Consider the following 12,233-nt stretch of genomic DNA (forward strand, 5'->3'; position numbering starts at 1 on the left):
TTTGGTGAGCGGGCTGTCCGGCTGTCGAGCGAACTTTGGTGAGCGATATTTGAATTCCTTGCGCTTTAATAATTATAAGACTAAATTTGAAAACTCTTTTTTTTTCTGAAAGCCCATATTTCGTTCTATAATTTAAAAAAAAATCTCAAAATTTTAATAGAAAATAAAAAAGTTATTCTATGTCACTATGTGTTAATAACGTATATCTATTTTTTTGATGGTTGCGGATGCTAATTTATTTACCCACGATAATTTAGCCGATCTAATTAAAGAGCGTAGTGACCTTAAATTTATAATTGACTATATATATAAATTCAATATTTTTAAGCTTAACCCTATCTTATTCTTTTATATATACTAATTTTTAAATTCTAATACTTTCTTAGCTTAACGCTTTAAGCGTTTAGATTTATAATTATTTCTTATAATATTATAATATTTATATTAATAAGAATATTAACTTTAAGATTATCTATAATATATATCTTTATTATAAAATAGATTATTTTTATTTTCTAAAATTTATTAATAATATTATTAATATAGATTATAATATTAATATATTTAATAATTTTAATAATTTTATTATCTACTTTTTAAATTAATATAAAGAATACTATCTTTTTAATTTTAATATTAAAAATATACTTTTATAAGTAAATATAATCTTTTAAAATTACTTCGTAATTGAAGTTAAATAAAACTTCGCTTTTTTTAATATTAAGATTTATAACGTATTTAATCTTTATAATATATACTTCTAATTTCTAAAGTTATATCTAAATCTAGCGTTATAACTTAGCTTAATAGTAGATTTAATAATTATTTCTATATAAATATTATTAATTATAAATACTTCGAATTTATCGAGTATTTTTTTATCTTTCGCTTTAAATTTAAAAATCTTATTAATAATAGTAATAAGAGATTTTATTTTCGTAACTTTCTTATAATCTAATTATAAATACTTAAAAAGTTTATTTCTTAAAGAAAAATGTATTTTATATTTACTATATATATAATTAATTTTCTTATTTATAAAATATATATTCTATATATTATTATAATTATAATTATTATAAAATTCTTTTTATTTAAAAATTAGAGCTTTTTAAAAAGTGCTATTTAAAATTTATTCTTTCGTAATATAATATTAATAAGATTCTATAAACTTCTTATACTCTTTATTAAAGTTTTTATTTATAATATCTTTAAATACTTAATAAATCCTCTATTATTAAAATTAAAAGCGATTTTTTAAATTATATTAAGATCTAATAAAATATAATAATTTATTTATATTATTAAAAGCGAGCTAAAAAGAATAAGATTACTATTATTCTTAAAATTAAAAATCTAACTTATTTATAAATTTAATAATTTAAAAATATTATAAATTTTTTTTAACTAGTTTTTATTTAAATGTTAATTTAATTTAATTAGATAGCTTAAACAGCGAGATTATTATAGTTAATAAATTTAAAAATTCTAATAAAAAAATATCGAGACTATAATTTAAATCGATATAAAGATTAATATTTTATTTAATAATTAAATCGAAGATTTAATTAAATAAAGCTCGATTAATCTTTATAATTAAATAAACTATTATATTAATTATACTATTTTATAAATCTACTTTTATAAAAACGAAATTATTAATTTATTTAAAAAAAAGATTTAAAAGTTATACTTTCTAAATTTAAATTTCTTTTATATCTACTAATATAAACTTATTATTTATATTTATAATTATTAAAAATTATAAGAAATAAATTTATAGTTATAATATTCTTATATTTTTTAATATTATATCGAAGTTTAAGATTAATATTATTATAAATAATATTAAATTAATTTTTAATAAATATTATATCTATATTTTTAATTAATTTTAAAATCTTCTAAATATACTTATATAGCTTATAATAAGAAATTACGTTATATATAATATAACGCTCGCGAAATATAATATTAATCGCTATTATAATAAATTTTTTAAATCTAATAATTAATAAAATAGTTTATTTTTTAACGCTATTATTAAACTTAGTAATACGTTTCTTAATAATAGAAATTTCTATTATCTATTATTCTAATATTATTTTATATAAGCTTATCTATAAATTAAATTAAATCAAATTAATATTTTTAATAATAATAAGATCTTTAGCTCGTTTTATAAATAGATATATATCTCGAAAGTATATTTTCTTATTAATATACTTAATTAATAATTTAATATTAATAAATTTATTATTATAGCTAGAATTAAAAAGATTAAAATTATTAGAATTTTAATATATATAATTAAAAACGTTCTTTATTATAATAGCTTTAAAAGATTTTAACTTATTAGATAATCTTTATAAATCTAATTAATTAGAAATATTATATAATTATTTTTATAACGCTATTTATTATAGCTATAAAAAACTAATATTCTATTATAATTAATTTTCTATTATAATTAGATTAATTAAATCTTTATAAATTTTTTTTTATTAAAATTACTTTAATAGTTTAATTAATATCTTTAATAGAATTCGAGATTATATTAAATAGATTTAAAGAAGTATTTATTAATAAAATATAAAATATAAAATTAATAGAGAGTAAATTACGATTTCTAAAGTATTAAATAAATTTAAACTTACTTTAAAAGTCGTATATTCGATTATTAAAGGTTTTAATTATTTTTTAAAATATAGATTAATTTATAGATTAGCTATATAAGAAAGCTAAGAGTTTAATTAATAATATTCTTAAATATCTCGATAATTTTAATATTTATTTTAATTAATAATTATAATTCTAGATAAAATAATAAATAAAGTATTTAATAAACTCGAAAATCTCGTAATAATAAACTTAATTTATCGTTATAAAAAATTTATAGATTTAATAATTAATATTAATAAGATCTCTTATTAATAACGAAGTTAGCTTAATAATAGCTTTCTTATTCTAAAAAATTAAGATTCTTATATTAAAGAATTAGAATTTTTAAGATTTTTATAACGTAGTAAGAATAATAGCGAAAGAAGCGAGATTCTTATATTAAAGAATTAAGATTTTTATAATATAGAAAGAATAATTCGAAAGAAGCGAGATTCTTATATTAAAAAATTAAAATTCTTATAATATAGAAAGAAATATAATAAAAGTAATTTAAGAATTTAAGAATTTAATTAAATCTTCTAATATAGTAAGAATTATTAATATATCGAGTATATAATATATAGTAAATAATAATATAGTATTTACTATATAATAACTTAATATTACTATTATTATTATAATAGTAAAAAATTAATTACTATTACTATAATAAATTTATAAGTTAGATATAAGATAATTAAGATTCTATAGAGAAATCTACTAGAAAGTAATATTTATCAAGGCGCTATTATAACGCTATCTTCTATCTCTTCGTTTCTATTATATTATCTTCTATTATATTTATAACATTAATATCTTAATAGAAGATATCTTCTATTATATTATATCTTCTTTCTATATATATAATTCGATAGTCTTATTATTCTATTTATCTTATCTATATTAATATTATATCTATATTAATATTAATAAGCTCTATTTTATTTTATTATATATATTAATTTACTAGCTTTTAAATAGCTATTAATTCGATTAAAGAGCTATATATCTAGTAAATATAAAATTATACGTTTATTAGATAAGAGCTATACGCGTAATAGCTATCTAAGTATTTTACTTCGCTCTACATATTACCTTATTCGGTTAGCGGCCGAGTGATAGGGTTGATCCCGCTTTGAAAATATCATGAAAAGTGTTATAAAAAATGTTGCTAAAGCTCCGTAATCCTTGTGTCAACCAATTAAAATTACGCCTGCGAAGACTTTTGACCGTCTGGCCACTGACTCCCTGAATTGAACAAGCAAAAGCGCATACTGTGGTGGCTGGCAGCATCTAGCCTTCGATCGTCTCATTGACTCGTCCCTGCAGACTCGAGACCCGTAGTCTCCCTCTATCTTGTACCGCACTCTTCTGCTCTGTTCCTGGGATTCAAACCCCGCTCCAGCGCAACCTTTGTTCTCAAAGCCAATTCTTGCTCTAGGATATCAATCTGGTTGTTCAGATAGAGGTATCTTACCGCTGAGGTATTGTTGCTTTGAATCTCCATATCAGTTCCCCCATTCAAGGCTCGCCGCTCGTGTAGCTCGTCCGTCTCCAATTCGAACATTCGCTTCTTCCTTCGCAGTTCTTTGAATTCCTCAAATTCCGAATCTCCGCCAAAGCACAAGCCAAAACCGCCACAGTAACAGATATGCTCGGCGGGGCAGTAGATGCTTTGACCTGTGAATAGGAATTGCCATGAGTATTCCCAGATTCTTCCCGATATATAGTCACTCAATGGGGTCCTAGTGATCCAGTCCCGGTAGTAAACATAGCGGCTGAGAGGTATCGCGAGGACACGCTCCTTTGATAAGGCAAATTGAGCGCAGCACGTTTGACCTAGGGCAGCGGGAAGAGGGTCCGAAGGGAAAAGCTCACTCCAGCTTTTTGATAGTACAACTTCTTCTTGCTTCTCGAGACTTTCTCGTGGGTTGCCAGGATGAAGCCACTCCGGGCAGCCTGGCGACCACTGACATCGCATGTTCACATATCCCTCCCTGGTGACATAATCACTGTTTAGCCTTCGGACCATCTCAGCTGCGTCGTAGGCTAAAAGGGCATTGTTGTGGTGCGTCCAACGATGCGCATGCATGAATATGAGAATGTCAGGTAGGGCGTCGTAGTGGTTGATGATGTACGATAAGTATATCATAACTTCATGTCCTTTGTTTTTGGGTGGATGCATCACCGCCAATGGGTCGTTCGCGGTGTAGACTGCTGCGTCAACATTTGGCAACTCGTCTGAGACCCATGAAATGTTATCACTCTGAAGCCGGGGGATGACCATGGCACGACTGTATGTTGAGCCTAGAGGTTTAGGGACTCCAGGATGGAAGTCGGACGATGTTGAAGTGGCAGCTGAATCCAGTGAGTCTCGCGTTTCAGAGATGGATCCATTACGGCCAGGAAGTGACCAAGCCGACGCATCAAGGAATAATTCCTCGTGCTTTCCCACCCGGTGTTTGCCGAGAGTAGATACTTCTGTGTTGAGTTTGTTCAGAGAGGAGAAGAGGACGATGATTGCAGCAGTAGAGATCAACTGGATCAGTTTCCTCAAAGCAGACATTACCAAGAGTCGTGGAGGACGGATTAAGAGCGATTCACTACTGGTTGCATGGACATTAGCTAACTGAAACACAATAGGAGGCCACTTTGATGCCAGTGTTTCTTACAACACGGGCGTGGGGCAAACCAACAAGTAGGGAAGAAGTACCGGTCGAGTCCGTGTTTGCATCACAAAGTTTCAGTGGAAGTTGGAGAAGGAGCCATCATGAATCAAACTTGCGAGTCTATATTGGTTGGCAGATACCGTGGACATGAGGATCGCCGAAGGGGCCTGGCAGCAACACTGCATTCTCAAAGCATGCACATTATGAGGAAATTCAGATGGACGACAGCAACGGTCTTTTTTACTGCTTGGAAGTATTCGTGGCCTTACAATCACAATTTGCACGATATCCGCCACTCTGTTCATCTGATAATGGCTATCTTTGAGCAACCCTGAGAGCATGTAGATATCTGCATTGATTCAGCTTCAGATCGTACTGAGCAAATTTATCTTTTGCGACAACTCCAATCATGATTGCCAAGATACTTGCCATGTGATCATAAGCGCTCAAAGAATTGAATAGCCTCTATTCCTGGCTAAGCTTGCTCGCTTTGCTTCTTGAAGGCCTTTCTCATGCGCTTTGAGTTCTTCCTCGGTCATCTTACAATAGGCCTTGAATAGACTACCTGTTGAGGAAACGATTTAGACTCCTATCGCCGTGCTAAGCGCTAAGTATTGGAAAGCAGAGAGTCAGTACTGTAGCCGAAGAAGGCTGAGATCCGCGATGTTAGGCTTTCAGTGCTGTGGATACAGATACACGTTCCAGGCAAGAGTGGCCCGGCACCAAAGACATCGAGATACTGTATTCACAGCATCTATTGGAGGCAGGAGAACGGAGTACTTGTCGCGCGATGGCCTGGCGCTTCTATATTAGAACCGAATTTGGCGAAGTAGACCTGACAGAGCTGCTATGGGCGCCGTTGTTTGTACTCTGATGAGCTCTGGGATGATCATTTTGCAACGAGCTCACACCACTCGCACGGCCTGCAATAGACTCTCCGCTGCTTCCCATGCGTTCATGACCGTCGTAAATTCTACCACGATGAGGTGCAACTGGGGGAGCCTGCTTCCATCTCCTACTTAGCTCTTGATCGTCGTCGACAAGTACCACCATCCAGACGCCAATTAGGCTATTGCTGCCTAACAAAGGAGTGCAGTGAATCCATCGATTTCTTCCATCTTCGTCTGCTTTGGTAACCCAGCGCACCTTTGCTGTTACACCTCGACCTTCTGCTAGAGCAGCAGACAGCTCCTCGCGGACTCGTGTAGAGCCACCAATCTTGTCCAGGAATGGAGACTGGAGGATTCCTGGCACCCGCAACGTCGGCGAAGCAAACAAAATACGGAAAGATGGATGAGGCCTGACAAGTAGATACTAAATCCTGTTAGTCGACTTCATTGCCTTTAGAAGCGGTTTGCGAACGCATACATTCTGGTAGATGCCGCTTAGCTTGCCACTCTGGCGGCTACTGAGATCGAATATCTGACTGTCATCTGCAGATGGCTCCTGCAAGAGCAACCGTGGCATATGGGGCGCGCCATTACGTGGCTTGTCTACCTCCTCTTCTTGATACTCTCGGTGCATCCTTCCGCCGAACTTCCTCACGGTTTCAAGCTCGGCCATGTTCAGCATCTCGCTCAGGTCCTGGAAATCGTCCTTGGCCTCCTGCTGGCCGTCGACATTTTCTCCATTAGTATATTTGTGCTCAGCCTGCTCTCGAACAACAAGCTGCTGAAGAGATTCCAAGTCTGTGCAATCTTTGACCAGTCCACTGACATCGACCTGAGCCCCTATAAAATATCGGATTTTTCCTCGGCTATCGCAAAGGGGCGCGATCATGAGCATATTCATGAAAGGTGAACCATCACGTCGACTATTGTCACGTTAGCAGCGAGACACCTTTGAGGAATGCGGACTAGTCACTAATTGAGAAAAACCTCGCAGTGCTCCCTGCCAGCTCTGGTCGCGTCTCCAAGCCTTCGTCCACTGCCAGGTTCTGTCTTCGGACCTTGAAGAAAACGACAGTTTCGCCCAATAGCATAGTTCATACCATATTGGGTGGTGCGATGAAATTCTGATGTATAGAGTTAACGCTGTTGAAAATTGAGAGCATGCGGGCAGGCATACCCTCAGAAGCAAAAACAATCGGATTGTCCGGTCTAGAAGGATCTGTCAGGCAAAATACTTCCGCCAAACCTTCGGACGCTTCACGCAGATGTGGAGCCAGCGTCCCTGTGATTCTTCGGGAAATGCTCTGGCTAACTACTTGCACATAGACATGTGTGATAAAGGCTGGAAGGTCCTCGTGGGTCAATACCGTAAACGCAGAGGCGGCTTTGTTTTCAAGTTCGCGGTTGGTAGTTGGATTGGCGAGTTCGGACGTGAAGTCATAATTTGGTATTGGGCTCAGAGCTTCGGCTATAGCGTTGGCATATCTGATGGCTTTAAGCGCCTTGAGTGCATCGAGATAGTATATTAAGATTGGCACCGATTGGGGTCGATGTGTGCTCAGGAAGGCAGTGAACCTTAAGAGAGAGGATGGGTTGGCGAATATTATCTCCAGGTGAGCACGCGAGAAAAGTTGCTCCGAACGTGCTTCTAAGGAAAAGGCCTGACGACCTTCTTCTGCTGGCGCAACAAGGTCGAACGAGCCTGCGGGGTCTCCAGTCATTGGCTCCATTGGGTCTGACCTGTCGAGTGCTGAGTGTGCCTGTAGCGCTGGTAACTCTAATGAAGTTGCCTGTGTCTCATAGGTTTCATCGGAAGACATTCTTGAGACTGGTGATGCGCTGCCAGATGTATTATGCCCTGTCGGACGGTGACGGTCTGGCAGATGAGCGCCCTTCTGATCGCTGTGGATGAAAGTCAGCTCATGAATTTCGCAAGCATGAAGTACTGGGGAGTCAAACCTCAATGGCTCCTGCGAATATATAGAGGGAGGAAAGTTAGTGGGCATAGGAGACGAGGCATCAAATCTTGCTCTTGCAATTGTGTTTGGGTTGCCGGTGTTTGAGCGTCTTGTGGGGAACTCCTGGAAGTCTTGTGCCCCGATTGGAGGGAAGATCTTCTGGTAGGCGCCACTTCTTTGACCGTGATGGCCATGGTTGATGCTGCTTTCGAGTGAAATTTGCTGTCGCCCATCAACCTGGCGCATCGCTTGCTGAGACGGATACTGTCGTATGGGCATGTGAGCGGATGGCATTCTTTAACGAGAACAATGTCAAGGGTAACTTATAGGAGAAGGATGGGAAGGCAAAGAGGAAGAAAGTGAACATTTGTTCGGGGAGGGTTGATGTGGTTGGGACATAATTGGCGTGGTGTGCATGGAGGGAGGGTTCTTTCACTAGCATTATGGACCCGAGATTGACTTTACTAGACAGCATTAATCTGCGGCGATCCTCGGTCACCAGGGGATGCGAGCCGAAAACTGACAGTCCAAAAGGGGGATGTTTTGGTAGCTGCGTTGGGCGTAATGCATGTAGCGGTCATGATTAGGTTGGTAAAGTTAACTCATTCTTTTGCAAAAGTCGATTTGCTAGCCCCGTTGCGGGCTCTAACCGTGGGCGGGCTGTTAGGACTTAGGAGAGATGGGGGCGTTAAGGATCCATATCGCAATTGCCGATATACGAGTTTTATTGGTGGTGGCAGTTGAGAGTCTTTACTCTTTTAAACCCACCTCCCTCCCCGCAGGCTTTATCGAATTCCGTCCATTTGCCTTCTTGATTACTATTCGAGGGCATTGTGATTGCAGCGAAATCTGCAGGCTTATACGGATGGAGGAGCAGTCGTAACTCCCTTTTCCACAAAGATTTCTTCGTCACTCATTATCGCTAGAGCATACTGCCGGGCTTTCTTACCTCTTGAACTACGGGCTGGAGGATTTGCTTCGCGCTGTACATACTACGTAATCGTGCGTCGTTCTCGACAAGGCTTCTCCTGACAATCTCTCCCTGTCTCTTTGGCATTCCTTTCCCTATTCTTGGGGTCTCGATCTCGGATGGTCACGGCCAGTCTGAATGAGAGCAAGGCATGTAAACACAGCCACCTCTCTACTTGCTCCTCAACGAAGATTGTCCTCTACCTTGGCAATGAGAAGCATCAATAATCTACCTACGTATGATTTGGGTATAAGTTTAGAGTTACATCATTCTATTTTGTCTGCCCTGTGAAATCCAGCCAAGCGCCAGACGCCTTCGCTTGTGCCTACATAATAACAGGAGAGCGGGCACAACCCCTCGGATGCTTCCTCTTCTACAGGCTCAGTCCAGCTCTTCAGTTGTGTCTTCTACCGTCGTCGCTTTCCCCTTTCCTTTGATCTGCCTACTGTCGGCTATTGTTTGCGACATTGGTCCCGAGTCGTTACCCTTCGCCTCGTCATTAGAATTGGTTTCATGCTCAGAAATTTCAAATTTGTTGCCCTTGGGAGCGTCGTTCGGGACTTGATAGCCAGAGCCAGAGCCCCAACGCGGAGTTCCTGGTGAGATGTCACCTCTATTTCCAGATACGGGCTCGCCATTACTACTGTGACTTTGTGTCTCTCCTGGCAACCCTGAGGACCTTTCTCCCATACGAGCAGCTACACTCGTTTGCGAGCGATCCTGAGATACATACCCTGTTGACGCGTTGCTACCGGACGGTTGTGACTGAACGCTAGAGCTATCAGCGTTAGAAATCTCACCAAGAATAGCGTTCCTCCCATCAGAAAGTCTCTGGAGCGGCAGAATACTCCAACCCGGTGGTAGCGTCATGCCAGCAGGCAGACTCGAATGGCTAGAACCCACGCTCTGTTGCTGTGGACTTGCACCAAAAACATTTGCATACCCCACGGCTTGCGGCAGTGTGTCGACAACTCGAGGCTGATGAGTCAAAGAAGATTGGCCAGTAAAGCTCGCATCTGGGGTTGCCTGTGCTATACGCAGTCGAGTAAGTTCGCCTTGCAGGGCTCGCACAAGGTACAATTGATTTTGCTGGACTCGAAGTGAATTAATTTCTCGGACCAGTTGATGCTCCATCTGATGGAGTTGAAGTTGTAGACCTGTAGGGCTAAAGGTGGCAACAGTCCGCGTTTGAGATCCTGGAACCTGGCGCTGGAATCCAAACATACCACCTGCGCGTGGCAAATTTCCTGTCGCCGGCAGTTGTCCTGGCTGAGTAGGAGGAGGCGCATTGTTGTTGACTTGCTGCGCGGCACCCTGGGCGCCTTGCCTGGCGCCAAACGCTATACGGAGTGGACCGAAATGAAACACATTCTGTGCAGCTACGGGTTGCTGGAAATCACCATGCGCGGGAACCTGAGCCTGTGGTTGGTTGACGTGAGGTAGCGCTCTGCCATGCTGGTTTGCGAGGGCCTGGTCTTGCGATCGGGCTACTGTCCCTGTCATGAGTACCGGTCTTCTGCAGGTCGGACAATTTTGTTGGCGCTCGAGCCAGCTGCGCAAGCACGCGAAGTGAAGAATATGACCGCAAGGTAGCTTTTTAGGTCTCAAGCGCTCGTCAATAGCGGCTGTTCCATTGCTGTTGGGCTCCGCGCCGGCAGTGGCCTGTGCTTGCCAAGGCATCATTTCTTCTCGACAAATGATACAGACATCTTCTCGCGCAATCTCTTCTGCGATAGCATCTGGGTATCTTGCATTCATATCTCGGGTTGCTTGCCGGTAGCGGACGAAATCCGTGATTCGCTTGTAGAAGGATCGGATCGTGAGAGCTACGTCTCGGATGATGTGGATAGGCATGCCATAGAACATGCAAAGTACACAGAAAAACGTAAGATACAAGACGAGCTTGAAGAAGTCTGAAGATCGGTTATTAGCCGGAGACTTTCAAATAAGCCAGTTTTGACTCTTCATACCTGTAGCAAGGTCCAGGTAGAAAACCCATCGGCCCTTTTCCTCCCAGCCAGGAACGTCGATATCCAACGAATCGATATCGTCATCAGTGGCAATAGAACTGACGTGAGCTTCTGGAGAAGTGGACCCATCTGCCGTAGGTTCTCGAGGTTGGGCAGACGCTCTGTCACGCCTCATCTGGGCGCGGCGGTCTTTAATTTGATTCTTGATTACCGCTGCCTCCCGGAGGGATATCATATAGCGAGCTGCAGTGGAAATGGAGGTAATAGTCAGGACAGCAAATTCGAAAGCGAACATGACCATCATATTTGGCCGCGCGTGGAGTAAGACAGTGTTGATGGAATATCGAAGCATGAAAATGTCGAATAGAGTCGAGATGATAAGTGAGACGGAGAGTCGAGCATGGAACAAGCGCGGATTCGATGGTGGCTGCTGCTCCAGAATCTCAACCCGTCCCTCCCCAATCCAACCCCACACCTTCCCTATCAACAGGCAAACAAACATGACCAAAAACCAGCCACCCACCTCCTCCCGAAAGATGGTCATTGCAAGACATGTCTCCGTGATGGCAAACCATGCCTTTTCGTAAAGCTGTTCTACTTCGATTGGTCGTAACGGACCGTAAAAGAGCCTCTGCAAGGCAAGCATTCCTGAGCACACACCTAGAAGTGCAATATTTGTGAGTACCTAGAGGATCGCGTGAGCGCAAGAGCTTTGATGAAATACAATGCCATCTGTATCCTACCATGAGACATGCATTGCTCGAAGCCAGATAGACACACGCTGAGTAGAAGTTCGCCCGCTCATGTATTGCTCGGATTATGACACCTGTCGCCAGGACCATGGAGGTCTACAGAAGATCAGCAATGCATCAGCATGAAGGGAAGGATACCAGGCTTTTCGTACCCCGGCGTAAGCTGCAAGTCTCATGATGCTAGGTAAAGATAGCCACGATGCATGTCTTTTCACTTCGACCTTGGTGGACCTAGGTTAACGTTGAGGTGTCATCAACAACCCTGAAAAGACGAGCCAAACTGTACTTAAAAGATTACTTTTTCCCCGAAGTTTAACCTAGACCGCCGCGCCTACTTTAACTACCGTACCCTATCGTACAAAA

General features: G+C 39.1%; 2 protein-coding genes across 2 annotated transcripts; both read right to left on the reverse strand.

Annotated features, from left to right (window-relative positions):
• Positions 1–4,012: 4,012 nt before the first annotated feature.
• Positions 4,013–5,227, reverse strand: HO133_004553 (uncharacterized protein; the record flags this gene model as incomplete). Its single annotated transcript, XM_037295470.1, has 1 exon — positions 4,013–5,227. The coding sequence occupies one exon, from the start codon at positions 5,225–5,227 to the stop codon at positions 4,013–4,015; it is 1,215 nt and encodes a 404-aa protein (XP_037157471.1).
• Positions 5,228–9,529: 4,302 nt separating this feature from the next.
• Positions 9,530–12,046, reverse strand: HO133_004555 (uncharacterized protein; the record flags this gene model as incomplete). The annotated part of the gene is made up of 4 exons (XM_037295471.1): positions 9,530–11,061; positions 11,119–11,749; positions 11,862–11,966; positions 12,023–12,046. The coding sequence occupies 4 exons, from the start codon at positions 12,044–12,046 to the stop codon at positions 9,530–9,532; spliced, it is 2,292 nt and encodes a 763-aa protein (XP_037157472.1).
• Positions 12,047–12,233: the final 187 nt, after the last annotated feature.

The sequence above is a fragment of the Letharia lupina genome (assembly GCF_014066315.1).
Source record: "Letharia lupina isolate WasteWater1 chromosome Unknown contig_2, whole genome shotgun sequence".
In the NCBI taxonomy this organism is placed as follows: domain Eukaryota; kingdom Fungi; phylum Ascomycota; class Lecanoromycetes; order Lecanorales; family Parmeliaceae; genus Letharia; species Letharia lupina.